Source organism: Aythya marila (assembly GCF_965140915.1).
Source record: "Aythya marila genome assembly, chromosome: 7".
Taxonomy (NCBI): domain Eukaryota; kingdom Metazoa; phylum Chordata; class Aves; order Anseriformes; family Anatidae; genus Aythya; species Aythya marila.
Window position 1 is genome coordinate 28,655,878 of NC_139048.1, and position 23,563 is coordinate 28,679,440.

Sequence of the window (23,563 nt, forward strand, 5' to 3'; positions counted from 1 at the left end):
AGGGAAAAAAACTCTGAAATATTTTAGCCATTTGTTTTTTGCCATTTGTAAAGGTCCACATGTCTGTAAACCCATAAGATGCTTCAAAGCCTTTCAGATTGTCTGATATGTACTATATTGAGAATTTGAATGAAAACTTGTGTTACTAAGATGAGAGAAAGGAAAGAATGAAGCTCATTTTACTTTTTACTTTGTCTCTTTTCTTGGTGTAGCCATTTTTGAAGTATATAGTGCTTACAAAGAAATCTGCATAAAAACATTTTGATTTTTTATCTTGTAGTCTCCCACAAAAGCTGTATATAATGCTAGACACTGGAACCAGCCGGAATCAGAGGCTCTGCCAGTACCACCAGTTTTGAAAACTCCCAGTGTCCCAGTAAGTAGACTGTTTATTTTTTCTCAAGTTTAGCAAGTGTCCATTTAAGATTCCCTGGTATTCTTTGGAACCAATGGAAGTTACTGATAGTTGGTAATGTCACAGTGATTCAGAATGAAGTCCACTTTGTGATGTGAGCCACTGGGTATTTGAAAGAAAAGGAAATTGTAGTGGAAATAAGCTACAATGGTATTTTCTGTATCATTTTAAGTTGTAGATACCTAAAAAATACTCAGAATTGTGTTCCCTAGCCTGCTGAAGTTAAGCTTTCTAACAATGGACTCCATTTCGTCTCCTGTGAGAATTAACTTGCTAATACCCATAAAAAATCAGCAATTTGTAGGTCAAAAAGAAAAAAATCTGTAGAGAGATTTTATTTATTTTACCTTTATGGTGGAGTAAAGTTTAGTTAATATCTGACTAGAGCCTTTAGCAGTATAGGAGAGGTGAAATGTTCTTTATATACATAGAAAGACTGATATTAACATATCAGATATAAACATGCATACAAGGTGTTAAGAAGAGATGAAAACAATTCTTAAAAAAAAAATCTTCAAAAAACAGTGTTTGTTTAGAGCTTTAAGGTAATGATTTTTGGATTGCTTTTATACTCTGAGAATCCAGGGTCTTGGACTTAAGTACATGTAAAAGCTGTTACAGGTTAGGCTAGGAGGACATTGTATATTGTCAGCAAACGTCACTTAATTTGTGGTGTTTCTTGCATGAGAACAGAAATCAGAATGCAGTTATTCTAGCACTGATGTGTCTTCAGCTTTTGTTGTCACCAGTTTGGGTTTTGTTTTTTTTTATTTCTACCTGTGTGCGCTTTGTTCTGATAGCTCTTTGTTTTGTGTGTGTGTGTTTTTTGTTGTTGTTTGTTTGTTTGTTTTTGCTGTCCTCACTTTATTCAGAACAGCCTTTCTTCAATGTTAACTGCACTGCCTGGAAAACACAGATGATTCATATTGAAGTAACTATTAGCAGTAGTTTTTGAGAAGAGCAGAATTTTCAGCCCTGGCTTTTTCCTTTTAAAAACAAACAAACAAACTAAACTCCCTGCTCAATTTGAAGTGTGTGCATTTGAACTGAAGCTTTAATTGCTCACTGAACCTTTGTATTGATACTGACTTTTATGAACTACTCTGATAGACAACTTTAAGGCAGATTTTGTCCAAGTCTTCTCAGACAGTCTTTGAATATATCCTCTTCAGATTAGTAGAATGTCTGGATCATCCGTATTCAAACAAGACATTTTATCTTTTGTCAAACTTCCAATTTGGAACCATCAGTATATTAATTAAGTAATATGGCAGAGGTTTGACTGAACAAACTACTTAGGGAACCTGTTTGTGGGTGTTCCCGATGGGATGAAGTATACCTGAAGTTACTTCAGTCACATTCTTTTAACATCGATTTCTGTGTGCCTGATCAAGACTTGAGAGTAATGAGGAATGAGCCTTGTTCCAAATGTTCAGCAGGAATTACTGCACCGATCATCCTGCCTCTTCAATTTCTGTGCATACTTGTTAGCTATAAAGATACGGATAAATTTGTTTTCAATTTAGGGTGAGAAACTATAACATGCAAACTGTATGTGCCAAATATTCTTCCTTATGGCCTCTCCAAACTCCCTTAGAATTTGTTTTGAAGGGGAAGCCTTTAACCAAGACTTGGGTGAGATCATTACCCTTCAGTGGATCTACTGCTTTCATAAACTAAGACCAGAGTCCTTCATTCAGTGCTCTAAGCCAGCTTTTCAGGGTGGTTTATTATCTTTTTGCCGCCAGAGCAAATACTGAAGTGCTGCACGCTGATAGAGGCAGTGTTGAATGAATACTTTGTTAATATACCAGGTTGTTTTGGCTTCTATCTTAATTTTGACTGCTAATGTACAGTGTACAGCAATAAGGTTTTCATCTCTTATATCCCCTGGAGTGTGTAACAGTTGCTGTGTATTCTGTGCCTGTGTTCAGTTCTTTCCTACCTGTTGCGTGTTCTAAACAGGTTTTGCTGTAGTATGTTTTTTCTAAAAAAAAACAAAAAAAAAAAAAAAAACAAAAACAAAAAAAAAAAACTAGTAATGCATGTATGTACAAGGCCAATGTATGGAAAACACCTATTTGAGGCTTTCACCATGCTTTCCTTACTTGTATGAGAATTATGATACTACAAAAATGATGTTGGGAGTCTTCTACCTGCAGACAAAATACACTTTGGAGTGTCAGGTTGGTGACGTTAGTTTCTGATAGCTATACCCAGAGTACAACTGTGTGGTAGCCTCCAGTAGTTAAAAATGAGAGCAGTAGTCATAGTTTTTCAGCTCAAGATTTGTTGAGACAATGATTCCTCAGTGCTGTGATCGTATGCAGACCATTGGGCTTAATGGCGGTTCAGTATAGCCACCAATTCAATCCTGGAAGCTCCAGTTTGAGGGGGTAAGATACCTGTAACTATCAACAAATAATTGTTTTGCAACAGTTAGATTTGTTGCTTCGCTTACCCTTAAAGAACCACTGTAAAGGATCCTTTTTTTTCAGTTTCAGAATTCACTGGAGTATTTCTGACTACTTAGAACTGGTTTTTGTACTTAAAAATGCATGTACTTTCTGACACTGTTAATTTTTTTAAGAGTAGGTACATTATCACACAGCTTACGCAAATCTTGGCAGCGTAAGGCAAGGACTAAATAGTCCCAAAATGTGAGTTTGACAATTGCACACCTGTACTGTTTCCTGATGTATTTAGTGTATGTTTACATGCTCAAAACATCTGCCCATTTTAGCACTTTCTTATTAATAGGTAAGGCTATCTTCAAAGGAGGCAATTCATAAAGATGATGGAGTTTTTAAGGCTCCTGCACCACCTCCCAAAGTGATTAAAACTGTGACAATACCTACTCAGCCCTATCAAGAGATAGTAACTGCATTGAAATGTAGGAAAGAAGACAAAGAAGTAAGTATTCTTAACAAATTTTTAAGATAAAGAATTTTTGGTAATTCTAAGTACTGAAGGAACAGTGTCAAAATGAAATTTGGCTTTTCTATTAAAGATGATATTTTTTTATCTAAACAGTTGAATGGCCTTCCTTGACTTCTTAATGTTTCCTTGCCCTTGAAACTGAATAGATTTAAAACTGTACTTGTTAAGGTTATAATCAATCCCAAGAGCAACTTACCTAGGTCAAAATATTTGTCTCTTCCAGTTATACACTGTTGTTCAGCATGTAAAGCACTTCAATGATGTAGTGGAATTTGGTGAAAATCAAGAGTTCACAGATGATATTGAGTACTTGCTAAGTGGATTGAAGAGCAATCAGCCCCTAAACACACGTTGCCTTAGGTAAGATATCTTATTATAAAACACTGAACGTATTTTTAAATAAAAAAATGAATTAAATATCCATTAAAGAACTGGACAAACTTATAAATGTCATTTGGTAGTTAGTTTCCCAGCACTTCCACTGTGAAGTGTAACATTTGAAAATAATCTTGAAGATGACAGGCTGTGATTAATCATTAGTACGAAGGAGATGAAAAGATGAAATAGAAAACTGCACAGTAAGATGCAAAACCTGTTTGCCTTACTCTAAATTAAAAAAAAAAAAAACAAGCAAACAAAAAAAACTTTGTTCAGTGTGATTTTTGAGTTGCATACTGTGTTTAAAGAAAACCTCAGTTCTAAAATAAAATCTGTAAGATTATAAAGTGTGCTGACTGTAATCTAGAACTAATCTGTGGTGATATGCTAAAGTCTCCAACTGTGTTGTCTTCATTCTTTGTTGAGAAGTAACATAGCTATCATCCACTGGAACCACTGAGTAATACCTCAGTATTAGTTGGTAGCTTTCCTAAGTTGTCTGGAGTACTCACTGCACTTTTAATGTTCCAGTTGCACATTACCATGAAATTGGTGTAAAAAATGTTACAGTTGGGCTTAGAAAAAGTTTATTCATTTTTAATATTGGGTTCCATTCTCCGGACATAAAATTAATTAGTGATGTTCTGTACCCACATAATTTATTATCTTCTGTTCTGACACTTGTGAATTGCCTCTCTGTTTACCACAGATAAAATGCTAGAGAAAGGAAAAACTTGAAACCTAAGACACGGGTGTTGAGGATGCTTAGTGATTTGGCTGTGGATAAGAAAAAGCTTAATGATTTCAGGAGAGTTATTATAAAAACAACTTATTCTTTGCATTCCTCAAAAAAATAGTTATGTTGCTTTAGTATAAACTCAAGAAATCTGTTACCCTATTTGCATTTACGTTCTGAAAATAAATTAATAATGTCATGACAAGTCACGAATATTTTTCACATTATACTTCCTCATATGGCAAGCTTCCTAAGACCTTAAACCAACTTCTGACTTGCCAAAATTTTATTATTGGTGTAATTTACATAAACGCTACAATATTTTTTATTTCAGTTAACAAATGGAAAGGAAGTCATATTTGTAAATGAAATCCATGTGTAACAATAGCAATTGATGTAAAAGAATCAGAAGCTGGTAGATGAGATCTAACTGGTGCTGCTGTGATGGGCGACAAAAAGGCCTAGTTGTTTTTAAAACACTATTCTATATGAATCTCATATTGTTTCCTTGGTAGTCATGGACGACTTGATTCCAGTATAACTCCCACGTTACTTTACATTTTAAAAGCAATGTATTGCTAATTGTCCATGTGTTGGGCTGTGCTGGGAACAAGAAGACAAAATTCTAACAAAGATAGGGGAGAAACGTCTTTTTTGAAAAATAGAACTGTTGTAATTGATAAGACCACTGCATTAACTTCAGATTTTTCCTCATCGGTGGTGTTTTCATCAACTATAAATGCAGAAATATTAAGTATTTTACTTGCGAAGGTAGTGTCAGACATGAGCACGACTAATCAGTCAATTAAATAGATCACTAATAGATTGTGATGGAAGCTCATGTTCATAATTTCTAATCATGTCTCAATCTGTACAGAGGTCTCCTGTGCCTCTAAATTGGTTTCATGTTTGATCCATTAATATTGCATTTTTAATATAACTATTCCAAATTATTTCAAGTTTTGTTTGAAAGAAGCAAGTTCAGGGAATGCTTTCAAATCCTGTTCTTGGCCAAAGTTTGGTAAGCAACTTCTGAATAAAATGCTGGTCTCTTTACCAATTACAAAGGTGGCTTATACAAGTTTTAGAAGAAACGTCCTGACAAAGCTTGGTATACAGTCAGTTGTGTAATTTTTTAGACTTGTTTAGCTACAGTTTTTGTAAATATGGTGATATTAGTTGTTCTAATTCAGAATTATTTTTTTTCTAGTGTAATCAGCTTGGCGACAAAGTGCGCCATGCCCAGCTTCCGAATGCATCTGAGAGCACATGGGATGGTAGCCATGGTTTTCAAAACACTGGATGATTCCCAACATCACCAGGTATGGATAGATTGTGTATTTTATTATAGTTTTGCCGTACCTGTCTACTCCAAGGTCAAACATCTAGTGCAGTGTGTATCTGGAATCAATAGTGTCATTTGAGAAACCTGAAGAGAAACAAGAAATAAGTTATTTGTATCCCAATGACAAATTCCCCTTCCACTGTTTACATGTTTCTAGGCTTGGACAGTTTTTTAAGAAAGCTTTTTAGAAATAGCTTTATCATTTTATTTTTTCTTCAAAATAGATTTGAAGGAAAACTACGTTTTTCTTTCAAATAAAAATACTTGAAATTTAAAAGGAATCTTCTTTATATTTAAATATGGCTCTAAGTGCTTATCTTCAGACTTGCTTGAATGTGAATTGTTTCTTTTTCTCTGGCTTTTGTGGGGTTTCTTGCATGTTTGGGGCTTGTTTCCTTGAGCAGTGCAGTAATTGCATTTGTGGGATGTCTTGAATGTGTGCAGTGTTCTGTGATAAATTTCAGAAAGGTAAATTTTCAGTTTTTATGCTGATAGGACCTGAGACTTGAAAACCCAAAGCATTTTGTCCTTTTCTTCTTAACAGTTTTACAAGCTTAATTCAGCTGTAATAGAAAATGGTTCTTGTGGGTGACATGTCTTTCTTTTTTTTTTTTTTTTTTCCCACCGGTTGAAAACTGTGCATCTATGGGGTACCCCTTGAAGTATTGTTACAAAAGCTGAACATAGGAAATGTTACTCGAATGAGGTGATAGTTATGTGTATCCAGTCAGGTTTATTATTATTTTTAAATAGCTCAAGAAAAATTTGTACCCACAGAAATAAACATTCAAAAGATTGCATTTGGCATCTTACAGTGACTGGGGGGAAAAAGCTATCAAGTTCTAACTCACTAATTTTAGAATAAAAGCTTTCTTCCCCTATTCCTCACAAATTAGCAATGGCTAACTGTGAAACACGAACCAAGTTCAATGTGTTCATTATTTTGTGAGCTATCAAAACAGTGCTGAGTGATACTAGCATAAATAAAGTATAGTCATGCTATTCAGGACAGATACCACCACTGAGTTGTAAGAGATCTGCAGAGGACAGCTATAGTCACTTGGAAAACATACAAGCTTTCTCAGTGTATTTTAGGCTGTCGTTTAACAGTTACCATTATTCCTTCATTTTTCAAAAGAACTTGCTCATACAGTTCAAAAGCAAATTGCATGCTATTATTAGTCTGCAGTAGCAAAAAGCATTGATTATATTCACTATTTTCATTGTATCTGTTGAAATGCTTCCTTCTGTCAAGAAAAAATGGAAGTTAATGTTTTAATATATATTTCTTGGTGTATGTTACGGTGTTATAAAATCGCTGGTTTATCAAACTACTAATAAATACTAAAATACGTGCTTTAACTACTGACGTCATATGTTTCAACAGTGACCTTATCTGTATAACCTCACTGTCTTGTTGTTTTGAGGTTGTTTCACTAAACTTTTTAAGATGGATAGAAATTTCTGAGTATTAGTGCAAGGCAACTCTAGAACAATAATTCACACTAGGCTCGACTTGCATGTCTCAAATCCATTTAAGATGAATAGACTGGGGGGAAAAAAAGAAATGTACAGCTGTTTTGTTGCTATTTTCTGTCACGTGTTTTGGAGATGGGAGATAACTGTCACAATGATAGTGCTAATGGAAACAAATACAAGTGTATCCTGCATTCAGTAATGCTGTACAGTGAATAGACTGAGAAAACAGAAGACTTGCTTATTTCCATAAACATATAAAATAGTGGTTGTAGAGCTGTAGTTCACTCAGCAGAAAAACAAACAAACAAACAAACAAACAACAAGATAACCAGTTACATTATAGAGATGTGCCCCCAGAATATTTCCATGAAAAGTGCTTGCAGCATGTAAATTTCTTGTAGATTGGTCTTTTAAGCTGACTTTGTCTCTTCAGCTGTACGCTAAAGGCTTTGGAGTATTGTTATTAATTTTTAAACTAAAATCTATATTTTCATTACAGTTGTCATTAGTTAAGCACAGAAATGTGGTTTTGTAATGTCTTCAGCATGTGAGGAAGTAAAAATAAATAAATAAATAAAACAGAGCACATTAAATGTAGTGCTGAACCCTAGAAAATAACCATCTGTTCCTGCAAGTTGGAGTATAAATAGAGTGAGCAGGGGAAGGCAAGGATGAGCGTGGGTATGACTGGCCTGCAGTTTCTGGAGTAAATGTTCAACTAGGATGTCTTCCCGAATACTGTACAAGTATGGTTTGCAACTCCATAGTTAAGTATGCCATAAAGTTTCTGTCCAGAGCAAATACTATTTATTTTACTCTTTTCTCCCCACCACAACACTTGTTAGGAAGCAGGATGTATTTTAAGTGTCTTCAGGAATAAAATGGGAGAGATGAGATGGAGCAAGTTCACTACTCCAGTCTGTATGGGTGTTTTTTTGTGGTTTTGATTTTTGAGGGTCAAAAATTAGTTGTACAGATTTCTGCCTTTTCAACATCAAATTCGATGTATGATAGAGTATGAGTTTGTCTGAAAGCTATGTGGTTAATTGTTTTTAACATTTACAAAAGACCAGAGCAAAATGTATTCTATTTAAGAGTTGCTCTTTTTTAAGATTAAACTAACTTGTTTATAAGGAGTAAGAAAAATGAGCTTTAGCAAACCTTATTGGTGGCATGTAGTTGAAGCAGGCTCATCCTATGGTATAAGCACTGTTAATATTTGAAGTCCTTGCTTATTTTGCAACATTATTTTCCAGTTGCTCTTGAGCATTTGGAAGCTTACTGGCCTGGTTGCTTACAGGTTTTCCTTGTTGCAGGAATCTCGTTCTTCTTAAAAGTACTTAACTCCGCTCCCTTTTGCTGGCTGGCAGTGCTCCTGCAGCCTGAAAATTTTGGTATAATGTCTTAGTCCTCACCTTGGTTCCTTTCTGACCTAAGCATTTTAAAATCTGGGTTGGAAGGTCTGAAGGGAAGTGATGACAGGTGCTTATGTGAGGGAAAGCCATTACTCGCTGCATAATAGGAAGTCAGTTGGAAAGGAAGCAAGCCTGGGTGAAGTCAAGGGCTTGGTGCAGGGGCTTATGAAATGAGTCTGATGGCTATTACCAGACTTCAGTGTCTGTGAGTTAGTATTCTGTGTAGCGACCGAAGAGCAGTCTCTGGCTTCTTGAAATGCATAAGAATTGGTAGTCCAGATTATAAATTCTACGGTTTCCCTCTTGACTGCTGTGTAGTTTGTATTTCAGAAAGTGTTTTGAAGGCTTGAGCATTTTTCCACCAGGAAGGTCACCTGGATAATGCTGGTCACTGGAAGATAGCTTTTCATCGATGTTACTAGAGCAGTTCTCCCATTTGATGAATAACAGCGAGGAGTGCTATGTTACCTTTGTTTTATATGGAATGTGTTTTTCCTAGATCCTGTTCTAAGAACTGCTAGTCTGAAGGAACGGAGTACAGTCACTTCCCAGTAATCTGCAATTTTTTACAGTTTAAACTAGAAACACTTTATTGAATGTAAATGATAAAATTGCAAGGTTTATTTGAGAAAGACAGGACATGCGTTTTCCTGTAATTTCTTTTCACTGTCTAGGCAAGCTGCAAAGACTGCTTCCTGCCTTAAATGATCCAGCTGACAAATCTGGAATAGTGACATTCATAGCTAAGGTGGATATTTTTTTTCATTTTTTTTTTCTGAACAACTCTGTCTTGAGGTTGTACTCATGAAAGGAGATGTAGATTTGGAAAATTGCTTCCTTCAGTATTCCAAATGCGTTTTATTCACCTCTGCCCTTAAGGGTTTCCTTGACTCAGAAGGGAATTTTAACATACCTTTTGATAGACTGTCAGCTGCCTAATCCTGCTTTGGAAATGCTGGTACTGCTTGGTATGACCAGGTATGATTATCACTTCTAAAATAAACAGAAGCAGCAAATGATTGCTTTGATGGTTAGCTGAACCCTTAACAAAATGTTAATCTGTTGTGACCCAGAAATTCTGCTCCTTCCTGTTGAGCTGTGCAACATTCACATCCCAGACTTAAATTAAATTCACATCACAGAATAAAACTTTTCTGGAAAAGCTTTGAAATTACCCTATATGCCAAAAAAAAAAAAAAAAAAAAAACACGTTGACTGTTCTTTCAGGGTTGAACTCAATAATTAACAATTATTTGTAGTAAAACACACATGCACAGCTTTTTTTTTTATTTATTTCCTCTGGATGTCTAGAAAGGGTTCTGACAGTGTTGTGCCTAGCATAACTTGATTTTTTTATTCTTTATTATCACTTGGACCTCTATCACTTGCATAGATATCGCTTGCACTAAGAGATGTGTACTTGCTGGCACTAGGGACAGGTAGCCAAGGTCTGACCTCTTCACTGCTACTGTGGTTTATCTCTTTCTGACAGCCGTCTTCTGCCTTTGCTTTTCTGGGTATTCAAGAAGATGATTTTTAATTATTTCTTGAACTTGAAGAAAGTTTAAGTATTCTTTAGCCAGTAAGAGGTTCCTATATACCATTTCTGTCAACTCTCCATAAGGTAGAGGTGGTCAAACTAATAGGATTAGCTTGTTAAGAACTGATGGGGAGGAGGGCTGGTTTGATTAGTGCTTTGGCTACTTTGAAAGAGCAGAATTCTACTGGAAATTGAACGTGTGTGGGCAGGGGAAGGTTTGGATCAACTACTGACAGACAGACCTGCTTGGCAGAATCGGAATGTATGTCACTGGGCATTTTTTCCTTTCACGTGTGAATGCTGTCTTTATGATCTCTATCTTTTTGGTGTTCTCTGTCACCAGCTTAACTCATATAACTAGCATTTTCACCTACCTTGCCACATGTCCTGTACCTTTTACTTTGTTCCCCTGCCACCTGTCTCTTCTGTAATTGCATATTATTGTAGTTACTGCTTCTTATTCTGTCTGCAACAGAGTCCCTTAAAAGTAGAAAAATCTGCTTATCTTCCAGGCTTTTGTAAATGTATTAAATGATTTATGTCTTATTTGTATGGGGGAGGAAAATATGTTAGTAAATTTCTAGAATGAGTCCACTTATGTACTGAAGTAAGTACTCATGCAAGTGCTACTGGAGCCTGGGACTTGTCAGGCTTTTTCTTCTGTAAATTTTTATTTTGTTTATTAAAATTTTTTAAAACTTCTACCAAACATAAAACTAAAAATATATTTTTTTTCTTTCCTCTCCCAACCGAAGAACTTGTCCCTTTGTACAGCAGCTCTAATGTACATCTTGAGTAGGGATCGTTTGAACATGGATTTAGACAGAGCTAGTTTAGATCTGATGATACGGCTTTTGGAATTGGAACAAGATGCTTCTTCTGCCAAGCTCCTGAATGAAAAAGACATGAATAAAATTAAGGAAAAAATTCGGAGACTATGTGAAACTGTTCACAACAAACATCTTGATCTCGAAAACATCACGGTGGGTATTGTGCTTTTGTTTGAAAGACTTGACAGTAGTGGAATGTTTAATAAAATGGAATTGATAGTATCAGCTTTAATTTCCTATATCACAACTCAGAATTCATGATGCTGTCTGCGATGGTGAAAGTGTTGCAAGTGTTGATTGCAAGTGTTTTCTTTTTTTGAACTTAAAATTTCCTTCATAAAAGCCAGATGAAGTTATGTTCTTCAGCTCTCTGGTTCACTGACTGATAAGTTCGTTAAAGGTAGCTATTAAAACAAGTAACAGCCGTGTGTTAAAGGATCGCATTCAGTTTGACTTCTGTTTATCTGCCTACATTTTCATCTATGTATATTCCTTCACAAAGAGTAGTGGTGGTTATGTGGGAATACGAGTGTTGTGTGTTAAAGTGGAGTTGTGGTACAGGAACTTCTATTTAATAATAACAATATTGTCTGTCTTCCAGAAACCAATTTTTCTCTGCAGGGAGTGTAGTAGCAGATCTATCAATAATCTTACGTGTGGATAAGGGTTGGCTTTTATACTTTGTTTCTCGAGCGTACTTGTTTTTTATGAATGTATCTTCAGATGCAACAGAGTGAACACATGTTGTTTAAAAATAAATTTGGCCATGGTTTGATGCTAGTTACTGAGCTAGCTTGAAAAATCAAAGGGTAAGTTGCAAGTCTTCTGAGAAGAGTATTTTTAAAGACTTGATGACAGATTGACTAGATGACTGGTCATAGATGGCACAACTTAGTGCTTTTGCTTTCATCATATTTCAGTATAACATGTTAAGATGTTAATTTTTTTTAACATCTTTTAATACTTTCTTTAAAGTTTCAAGATTGTTATAAGGTTTTTGCTATTTTTAATCTAGTTCTTCACAGTGACAGGAGATCTGATCTATTATGAAGTGAGCTTTTTAGAGTTTTATCTCTGCAAGAGATGTTTCAACTCATCAGTAACCTGAAGATAAGATTGTGTTCAGTGTTCGAGTAGTCTAAAAGATGATATGCCTTGATGAACCGGCAACTTCTTCTGTAGTTCCAGCGACTTCTTTTTGTCCTTTTGACACCTCAGCCCCAGCCCAAATTTCAGATGTGGAACAGACAGCTGAATTGGCATGAAAAGTCAGTATTACATAGCATTGGGAAGAGTTGAATATTAGGGGAGGACGGTAGTCTTGATGGCATAATTCTTAACCTTGATAAGCAATTTAGGGTGACAAAGGAGAATTATTTCAGTGTTTCAGTTTTAGGCATGTTTCCCATAAGTGTGTGGAATCTGTAGGTAAAGAACTCAGTTACTTTTCTGGCCTTTAGAATCTGCAAAAGCAGAATAAATTTGAGTTGATGTTCTCTGCCTTCACTGTTAAGTCGTGTGATAAAATCTTAAGATATCAACACAGAACAAATTTTGTTTTTTTAGGTGACAAGTAGCAAGGAATTGGTGTAATTACTGTCTTAATTCTGAAGACTCGCATAGCTCGCTATCTCAGTGCCAAGGTATTTTTTGCACTTCAAAATGTAAGACAGCTCTGTTTATTAAGTGTGGAACAGCTAGCATAGGTTCCTGATTGCTAAAGCATCCAGCCACGCTGACCACTGTCTCCTATTACAGCTTTTCTTATATTCATGATCTCAGCTGGCCTAATGTTTTTCATGAACTGTAATTCCGTTTTTGTTTTCTTAAGCATGAGTTTTAAAAGGGAGAGGATATATTAAAGGGACTCAGTCCTGCAAGAGATACGTCCATGAGAAAAGAATTTTATCATCACACGTGTTGTTTTTTTTTTCCTGAGGCATCTTGATTTCTTAAAATTATATTGAGCTGTTGTTTCAAATGTGTTAAATACTGTAGTACCTCACAGATGGAAACTGGTTCCCTCCCAGCTGTGCCATCTAGAAGTAGACTATTCCAGTGTTCTGAGAATATTTGCAAACCAAATGATACAAATAGTTTCTCTGTCAATTTATGATAGTTGCAATGGTAAGTTGAGACAATAATGAACTTCATGTGTGGAGCATAAAGTTGTGTTCACATTGGTCTCTGTCATGAGGTATAATACGTAATCTGTTTTGTACCAGATGACAAACAGGCAGAAAATTTTAACAAAAAATGCAAATCGGGGGAAAGGGGGAGGGTTATAGAAAAGATTTGTACTTTTTCAAACTCAGACATAAACACTGAGAAACATCCAGATTGCAACAGCTATTTTGATAGCTCCGGTTTGTGCTTAACCAGTTACACGTTAGGTTTTTGAATCTGAGCTTCAATGAAGGTGACCAAAGCTGCCCATATCTTTAACAGACAATGTTGTTTGTGTTACTATATCTGGAAACTAGTTTGGGCTAATTCTTGAGTATTCATAAAGCTGTTCAAAGGATTCTGTTTTCTAGACTGCTATGAACAACATTGAAAATGTAAAGCCAGAAATTGAAAAGGACTTCTCTGTGTGTTCAATTTCTTCCAAGTATTTTCTGGTTTAGGAGAAGATCAAACCTGAAACACTTAATCTTCCTGATAGCAAATTGCACTCGGCTGCCAGTCAGCATAGCCCAGTGTAGCTGATGCTTGCAAGCTAGCTCTTATCCATTGCATCATGATGAAAATGTTCAGAAGTGACTTCTCTTTTCAGTTGGTGAAGGGTTATTTTGTTTTTCAGTCTCAGCATAAGGCTGAAAACTTAAAGAAAACACGTTTTGAAACTTTGGTCTTAAAATTTTATAGTAATTGACATAATATTCATCAGAATCATAGAATTATCAAGGTTGGAAAATACCTTCAAGACTTTACTTAAAAGCAAGAATTAAATCTTGAATGACAATTTTTAGTATATACATGTTTTTAAATGTTCTCTTGACCAGTTGTATGAATATCAAATAATATCATCCTGGAGTTTTTGAAGTCTCACCACCCCTTGTAGGAAGACCAAGTACTGTATTTGAAGTACTATGTGGACTTTGAGATTTCGTGGAAACACATACAGAAGATTAGTTAAATCTGTTGTAGCCCTTAAAATCTCTAAGGAGAGTCTCTGTTCAGCTTCTACCAATCTGATTTAGGTTATGCCTGGCTTCAGATACCTATGTTACAGAATTTTCAAGCTCAGTCTGAAAGCGTGAAAAATTTTCTGAAGATGGGAAAGCTGTGGAGAACTAGGGATCTGTCAAACTGCAGTCTGCAGGTTCTTTCCCTTCCTCCCTCAAAACACTTGCTCATTTGGTTGGCCTCAGAAGGGCAGTTCTACATCCATTGCTTAAAATGTTGTCTGCTATTATGTTTTTAACTTAATTTGTAAAAGCAAGGTTTTGGACCTTTTATCTCCCAGTGATAAGAAAAGTTTGAAACCAAGTGGGCCTAACTTCCTTCCTGTGGGAGGACTGAGTGAGTAGCTGCTGGCAATTAAAGATGGTTACCTGTTGCCAGGGTGGTGAAACAGTGGCAGGAGTAATTGCAGCTCTGTGTTTGTTTCCTCTGTATGGGAAATTGAGATGCTGATGACTCAGTGAGCAATGACCTGTAGTAGATTTGCTGCTGCTCATGTTCTTTTACCCCCACGATGCTTTCATGACGCAAGGGCACTTCCACTTACATTGGAGAAATGCAGTTATTAACCTGTATGCTCATCAGTGACTGCTGCAGAGGTTGCTTCTGAAAAAAATAAATAAAGAGTTACTTTTGGGTAGTAATTCTTCTTTATCAGCATTGATCTTGAACTTTCTTCTCCTTGGAGATCAATAATCTGGAAAAAAAAAGGAAAGCAGCTGAAGCTGTCAAGGTTGGTGGGGAGGAATCATACAAATAACAACTTGGTTTTCAAAGACAACAGGGTGTTTATTCAAGCCTGGTTAGTACTTTGTTCAGGCGATCGGCTCTGCGGCAGACGTGTTCTGCAGCGAAGCAGGGGACCGAGGCGGGCAGGGCTTTTTGTCCGGCATCGAGGCCACTCGGGGGAGCCGCCGGGACCCGGCAGTCCTCGCGAGGGAGGCTGACGAGGTGCGGGCGGAGCCAGCAGCGCCCCCTCCCAGGCTGTTTAAAAGTTGCCCCTAGGGAGCGCGAGCGACCAGAAGCGCGGCGAACAGGGCATGGTGCGTCGAAGGGCGTGGCACGGCAGTTTGCACGGGCAGGGCGAGCAGGGGGACTGTTGCAGCTGCCTCTCCCTTTGGTGCTTGTAACCTGCTTGCGTAGAACCTGACCATGGTATCAACCAGGCAGAAAACCGTGGCCTCCGCATCTCGTGCGGCATCTCCAGCCACGGTCACCAGTGTGGCTACTCAGACGGAGGGCTCGGGGAAACACGCAGCCGTCCAGGTCCTGGGCTGCAGAGTGTGCCCCCAGCCTTCTGTCGGTCTCCGACAGCAGTGGTGGGTATGCCTGTGGGAGGTGTGCCCAGGTTGAAGAACTGCTCAGCCAGGTAGCGGAGCTCCGGGAGGAGGTGAACAAGCTCAGGAGCATCAGGGAATCAGAGATGGAAATTGACTGGTGGAGGTGCACTCTACCCTCTCTGAGGCAGGCTCACGAGCCTGCCACAGCACAGGCGTCTCCTGTTATGCAGAAGACGGAGGTTCCCTCCTCCTGCCAGGCAGCGGGAGGAGACCTAGATCAAGGGGGGGAATGGAGGCAGGTGCCTATTCGGGGTGGTAGGCGAGCCCTCTCTCTGCCCACCTCACCTTCTCATCTACCCTTAAATAATCAATATGAAGGACTAGAACAAGACAATCTGAATGACAAAGTAGATAAAAACCCATCCCAGTTGGAGGGGGCGCCTAAGACAAGGCGACCTACACATCGCATTGCCACATCATCCTTCAAAAAAGAAAGAAGGGCTATTGTTATGGGGGGCTCCCTTCTGAAAGGGACAGAGGGACCGATATGCCGACCGGACCCAACCCGCAGAGAAGTCTGTTGCCTCCCTGGGGCTCGGGTGAGAGACTTCACCAAGAAAGTCAAGCGCCTGGTACGGCCCACTGACTACTACCCGCTACTGGTCTTTCAGGCTGGTAGCGATGAAGTAGCAACGAGAAGTCCGAAGGCGATCAAAAGAAACTTTAGGGATTTGGGGCGACTACTTAGAGGATCAGGGGCACAGGTTGTGTTTGCCTCTGTCCTTCCGATAGGGGGCATCAAAGCTGAAAGGCGTGCTGTTCACATGAACTTGTGGCTTCGAGACTGGTGTGACCAGCAGAACTTTGGTCACGGTTCTTTGATCACGGGAAGGTCTATGCTACACCGGGCCTGATGGCACCGGATGGGATGCGCCTCTCTCAGAGAGGGGTAAGGATCTTTGGTCAGGAGTTGGCAGGGCTGATAGATAGGGCTTTACTGTTATTCCCAGGAGGTGCTGAGGTTTGCGCTTGTATCCTGGAATATGCTGCGCATCTCAGAATAAGCACAGCACTCCTTGAAGTGTTAGAAATCAAATGTGTCACGTAGGGAAGATAACTATAAAGTGGTTGAATTTGGTTGACTTTATTGTGATCTTATGGCTTTTTCTCTGGCTGCTCGTTGTTGTATTTGTGGCATGTTAAATTATTAGGCTTATAGTAGTCCGCATTTACTTGTGTGTTTTTCAGAGATTACAGAATTCAATGTTCTGTGTAGATATAAATCTTATGCATATTAGACATGTGTATATATATATATAATGTTTTATTATTAACATTTGGCTTTTTTAGAAGCTCTTATAAAAACAAGATAAACAGTCTTTTGTAGATGGGGTTTGTTCTGCTTAAAAATACTGCAGGAGATTAACTAAGATAATCACCTAAAATCTGTTCAATTTACAGAGAGTAAGCTTATCTTCAGTGCTGTAGAATTTCAGTATGTATTCCTCTTAAGAAAAAAGAATCCACTAAATATAGTAAGATTTTTTATCAGCATCATAGTTGATTTTTTTTCTTTATTGCATTTAAAGTAAAGTCACAAAAAACTTGGTTAGAAACATGTATTTTACAAAGCAGCAAAGTTAATGTATCTGAGGAAAGAGCAGTGTTCACTGCAGGTTTTTTCCTACCTGGCTGTTTTGCTCCGTTCCTTCTACCACTAGTCTCTTTTGGTAACAGGAGAAGCAGATGAAAACAGGCTGTTTAGACTTTCTAAAATATTAAAAATGTCAAAAAAAAGTTGAGAGTGCTAACATATCTTTTTAATGAGTACCAAGGTTTTGTATTTTTTTAGATGCACATGTTTCTCTATTCTTGCTCCCTCTGGTGGTTTTTCTACTCAAACTGTAACCTTGTTTTGTATGAGGTGTATTTGTATGATCCGATGTGCTGGCTGCAGCTGCATATGCTGACTTCACTAATTCTGGAATCAAACTCTTTCAGACCGGGCATTTGGCAATGGAGACATTACTGTCTCTCACCTCAAAACGAGCTGGGGACTGGTTTAAAGAAGAACTGCGACTCCTAGGTGGTCTTGATCATATTGTAGATAAAGGTATATCGGAGATCCTGTTTTTACAGTATGCAAAAATTAGTAAATCCAAGATGTTTGATTTTCTTAATATTAATTTTCTTTGCTCAAGAATAGAAAAAATTATATATTCTCAATTTTTTAAAATGCACAATTTTATGTCAAGTTATTGGGAAATATTAGTGACAAATCTCTTCGTGTGGGATTGAAAGTACATTAAAGTACTTCAAAGTACCACACAACAATGTATCTGTAAGATATGTGGACTTACTTGCAGTTAAGAAACATAATTATGTACTGTACAATCTCTTAGTAGAAAATAAAATATACAGATAGTTAATTAGTGTGGCAACAATCACAGCCTTCTTTTAATTTACCTAGAAATGTAACAATTTTGGAATGCTGATCATGTCTTTGAGATTGTTTCCTAGTATTACAGGGTTATTAAGGTGTAAAACAAGGTTGATAGCAACTCTCTGAATAGCTGGTTAAATCGGAATGCTTGGCTTTTGAAGGCATCTTATTGACAGTGTAAAATTTTTTTGTTGTTTAGTTAAAGAGTGTGTGGATCACCTAAGCAGTGATGAAAATGAAGAGAAATTGGTTGCCTCGTTATGGGGTGCAGAAAGGTGTTTACGGGTTTTAGAAAGTGTAAGTATGAACATTACATTTCTGAAAAATGCTTTCTCTAACGTGTTCGGTAAATATATAGTTATATAAGTAACAATAAACGTTTTAATTGAAGCTATTAACATTGTGAGGTTTATCAGTGTTCCTGGAACGTTGGAAGTTTTGTTCATTAATTTAGAATATCACTCACTGTTGTTGAGAATAACTGTGTATAACCTGATGCTTTTTTTACGTTCCTCTGAAAAACTGCTGTTTGTTTTCTTTTGTTATGAGATGGACTTTAGCGTGAGTCTAGTATAACACAGCATAATGTGTTTTCTTAAAACTATAAATTGATGTGTATATTATATGAATTACTGCATTCAGACGTCAGCTAGCTAAGTGCTGAAAGAGCAAACTGCTTTGAAGGTCACAGTAGATCTGTAGTCAGTTGATCATGTATATTGAGATGGTAAATGTTTTTCAATGAGAAGTTTGAGCAGAATTAAAATGTGTGGTAATTTTTGAAGAGCTTAACTGAGAGAAACCTTGTGCATGTGCTTCCCTACAGAGCCTCATTTTGTTAAGTTTCATATTTGTTGTTACTCTTTTTGCTTGTGATATTGTAAGCAAATAGAAAAATGTAATGTTTTTGAAATATTGCTCTGCATGTCAGAAAGAGGTGTTCAGGTTCAAAGTACAGGTCAATGAGTCTTAAGATATTAAGCCTGAGTCAGAGGTCAAGTAGCTGCAGTGATACTTCCTGACTAAAATAGCAAGATAAACTCAAGGATACTGTAAAAGTAAGCTAAAAAATGAGTACAATGAACAAATGCAGATGTGGCTACTTCAAAGTTACAGTACCTATCCCTTTACTTCAGAATAGTGAGAGAAAAATTTTCAGATCTGTTTTCTGCTATTATATTCTATGGATGGAATTGCCAAGCAACAGCACAAGAGACTTGTTTAGTGGCAGAATATTCAAAATTGAATTTGAGGATGGCTTGTGATATAGTAAAATCCTTAGGAATTTGGGAGAGAGGACAAATCAGCGTACCATATAACAAAAATTTAAGAAGAGCTTTTACTGTTTCTGTAAATTGATTCTGTATTCCAATCAAGAGAATTGAGGAAAAAGTTTATAGTTAAATGCTCTTAGTTACAGCTCTTAGAAGTGGAGTTGACATCAAGTCTTAAATAGCAAAATATTTATTTGTATATGCAACCGCATACACATGCATTGGGACTACAGTGTCCCAGGATACAGGTTCAGGTTCTGCTGTGGCAGAATATCCTCTTACAGAGTTCCTGTGTGCAGCATATCAGGGAAGATGGCTTTATATGCAGTGCCACAATCTTGTGGGATTACTTAAAAGTAGGAAACTCCAAGGAAATACTGGTACAATAAGTGAAAACTTATTCTGGATAATAATCAAGAAAAATGGATCTAAATAAAGTGGAGTGGTAGTGGAAGGGAATAGTTCTTTCAAGGAAAAGGTTGTTTCTTTTTTTTAATATTACTTTCTCCTCCCCTTTTTAGGTTACTGTGCATAATCCAGAAAATCAGAGCTATCTGATAGCATACAAAGACTCGCAACTCATAGTCTCCTCAGCTAAGTAAGTTGTAACAAAAAGACATTTTTGCACAGCTCTGCATGTGATAATGGCAAGGAATTTGGAATTTGCTATACAAGAAAATTCCAGGGGAAAAAACTTCATTTCTGTGTTGCTTTTCAGTAATATTCAAGTTATTTTAGATGAGGGTATTGGTAACTGCCTGAGTACTAAGAACATGTAGTTATTGTTGGTTCTGTTGAAGTTGCAAACTGTGGATTAAGATTTTAGTACCAAAATAAGGTGAGCACAGAAGAGAAGCTACTTTTGGTAAGCTACTTTTGTTGATAGTGTTTTATTATCTTAAGTGTTCTTTGGAATGAAGCATAATAGTGAGTTGACAGTTAATGTAACTAAGAATAAAGAAAATTTTGTTCTGAACTGTTCTCCCAGCCCCACTTATCAATCAGGATGAGGTCTCAGTTGACTGGCAGAGACTGAATCTCTCTTGCACTGCCCAAGTGGTTCATACGAAAGCAAATTAGGCTGAAAATTTGACTGTGCAGACCTCACTGGAAAAAGAATGGCATGGTTGTAGGCTAAATATTTTGAGTGGTTCTTTAAATTAAAGAAAAAAAAATCTACTTACTGTGCTAGTTAGTCCAATCTGTCCTTTTGACATCTTAGTTGTGTTTATAATTGAAATCAGCACTCTCACTTTGTCAAACTAATGTAATGCAGTAGAATTATGTCTGATCCGGTAGTGTTATGAGATGAAGGCTACTTCTGCTGGAAAATCACGTGTCACTTATTTGTCACAGAATAGGCATAGCTCTGGTGACAAGACAGGTGAACAGTTAGAAAATACTATCAGAATAATGTTGTGCCTTGATGGTCAGAGGATACGAGAGGCTGTTTTTAGGGAGAGGAGATGCCTTAAGACATTGTGATGAAGTTGGAAAGAAAAATATGAACTTTTGCACTTGAAATCTCAAGCTGTTAAAGCTCTAGGCAACAAAGCTTTCCTGTTTTTGTTTTATTTTCACAAATTCAGTTGAACTCATAAAAGATTTTATAGGTGACAGGCTTATCATCTAGCCATACAGATTAGGCACCTTACACTTTTATCAGGAAAATGCTGCATAAATTCCATATTTGCTGTTTTCCCGATTAAATAAGTATAAAGTGAAATATCCTGTATGTTATCCAGGTAATTTTGTTCTGTGTCTTCTCTTTGCAGAGCATTGCAGCATTGTGAGGAGTTAATCCAGCGATATAATCGTGCTGAAGATAGTATCTGTTTACCAGACAATAAGCCTCTGCCTCACCAGAATGTAACCAACCATGTGGGTAAAGCAGTGGAAGACTGCATGAGGGCCATCATTGGTGTCTTGCTCAACCTAACGAATGATAATGGTAAAAACAAACAAAAAAATACACCTATTCAGTGTTACAGCATCAGAGATAGTATGTTAATGTAAACCCTTATACTGATGCTTTTTTTTCCATGTACAGTGCAGTAAAACAGTATGGTAAAGTATGGTAGATGCTTGCTTTGTAGCAATCAGTAATTGTTTTCTGGGAATTGGGTGGGTAGCTGCAAGTATGAAGTGTAAACAAGATGCATGCTTGGGCCAAGAAAGCCCAGTTTATCCTGAGGGCCAAAAGGTTTTATCCATCTGTTCAAAATAATGAAAAATCCATCTTCTAAAAATTGAGCCTTTTAAACTTTTTGTTTACAGAATGGGGTAGTACGAAAACAGGTGAACAAGATGGTCTGATAGGCACAGCTATGAATTGTGTGCTTCAGGTTCCAAAGTTCCTACCTCAAGAACAGAGATTTGATATTCGGGTGCTGGTAAGCTCTTGTGTTTGTTGCATGAATATTAAATGATTTGCTGCCTGCTTGTGTGTTTAACCACTCCAGCTCCAAATTAAGGAGCAGCCTCTACAAACTTCATTGGCCGTGTCCTTAGTGAAGTACTTAAAGGAGGTTTCCGTAAGGTCCAGGGAAAACTCAAAGATTTGACGACTTTGAGCTCTCCTTTTCTTTGTGCATGATGGGAATAAGTAGATGAATTGTGAGAGACTTAGGTAAATAAGTCTGAATTACCTCATTTTCAAATGTCTTTTCAATTTTAGAAATATAGTGGATGTTATTGAGATAAAGGCAGTGTCAAATTTACTTCAGCGTACATAAAATGCATCTGTGGCCTAAGAAACACTAAAACCGTATGTGTGAATGGTCTTTTAAGAACAGAAGCTGAAGGTTGGACCCCTGAATCCCTAATCAATAAATCAGATCTCACCTTTAAAAACATTTGAAATGGTTTTATTCAGAATTGAAAAATCTTGTTTATCAAACTGTTTTATAAAGGTGTTAGTATGTATGTTTCCTGAGAAATATACAGCCTAAAGACGTTTTGATAATTTTTTTTAATGTGTGTAATATTCTTTGATTTTCCAATTCTTGCAGGGATTGGGTCTGTTGATCAATCTAGTAGAATATAGTGCTCGGAACAGACACTGTCTTGTCAATATGGAAACATCATGTTCTTTTGACTCATTCTGTGCGGGAGAAGGAGATGATAGCCTAAAGATAACTGGACAGATTGATGCTGTTCAGGCTTTAGTGCAGGTAAGAAAGGAGCCAAAAATGTGTTTTTCCTGTAATAGTCACCATTTTTCATTATCAGACTTTCAAGGAAGAAGAAAGAACTCAGCAGCAAAGATGCTTGTCAAAGTTTTTTGTTACGCATTTTGAGAATGTAATACAGCACAGTGAGGGAAGAGGGGTGCTACTCACAACTTGGCAGCATTATTACAGACATCTGAAAGCTGCTCTTGTGCTCTGTAGAGCTTTCTTGTTCCTGTATAGTTTATTCCTTGTGCCATTTTTAAGCAGCTGTAAAAATTGAAAGCTACTTGTCTCATCTACTTTGCTTTCATAGATTTTTAAGTACTGTTTCTATGGGAGTTTAAGACCTTTTTTTTAAAACCATGCTATATCAGGTTTTTAATGTGAATATAATGCATGTGGGTTTGAAACACCATTCTTAAATGTTGAATTGACTAACTTCTTAAAAGAAATCCACTAATAATTTTGGTGAGTAAGCTCCAACATGCAAACGAAAATAAAAGTAAGTAACAGGATCATTTACAACCTTTTAATTTTAATGGAGATAAGCTTACGGATTTTTAGCAGTTGTTGTATTTCATTATGTGAAATGACTGTCCAGCAGCAGACAAAAATGTCAACAATCAGGATATTAATAATATTAAGTATTTCAATGTACACAGCTGTGCAAAGCAATATTTAAAACTGGTGGTTATATGATTTGGGAAGTAATTCACAAGATGTAAGTGTGTAGTACAAGATTGGTTAAGTCACACTCACCTTAAAATGACTTGCTAAGTCATCTTAAATTACTCTTTAAATTTTCAAATTTTTACTTTTTACATATCAAGGGAAAAGTTAACAGAGCAATTAGAGGATAGTTCACATGAAAAGAAAAAAGAGGATTGGTAAAGAACAGAAATTGACAAGAAAATTTGGCAACTTTTACTCTTGACACTGTCTCAAAAAAGCAACTAAGCATTTTTGATACCTAAGAGGAATCTGCCAGTTGCTTGAACATTGGGGAGGGAAGGAGTCAAGCCTTTTCTGTAGAGCACAGCATTAGTGTTGTGATAAATCATGTTACCCTTTGAAGAAGAAAAGGCTATTGTAAAGAATAGTATTGAAAGCTACCTTATTAATGGGTGAA

The 23,563-nt window shown here is 36.9% G+C and overlaps 1 protein-coding gene across 8 annotated transcripts in view; it reads left to right on the forward strand.

The window, feature by feature from the left end:
• WAPL (WAPL cohesin release factor) overlaps positions 1-23,563 on the forward strand; it is a 156,487-nt gene that overhangs the window by 127,436 nt on the left and 5,488 nt on the right. For 7 of the 8 annotated variants that reach the window (XM_082765221.1, XM_082765226.1, XM_082765225.1 and 4 more), the window contains 11 exons: positions 281-376; positions 3,176-3,328; positions 3,579-3,715; positions 5,680-5,791; positions 11,004-11,231; positions 17,546-17,657; positions 18,187-18,284; positions 19,783-19,859; positions 21,037-21,212; positions 21,539-21,654; positions 22,273-22,434. In XM_082765221.1, coding sequence (XP_082621347.1) covers positions 281-376; positions 3,176-3,328; positions 3,579-3,715; positions 5,680-5,791; positions 11,004-11,231; positions 17,546-17,657; positions 18,187-18,284; positions 19,783-19,859; positions 21,037-21,212; positions 21,539-21,654; positions 22,273-22,434 — 1,467 coding nt within the window. The remainder of the gene's footprint in view (positions 1-280; positions 377-3,175; positions 3,329-3,578; positions 3,716-5,679; positions 5,792-11,003; positions 11,232-17,545; positions 17,658-18,186; positions 18,285-19,782; positions 19,860-21,036; positions 21,213-21,538; positions 21,655-22,272; positions 22,435-23,563) is intronic. The other variant, XM_082765228.1, reaches the window with a different exon arrangement.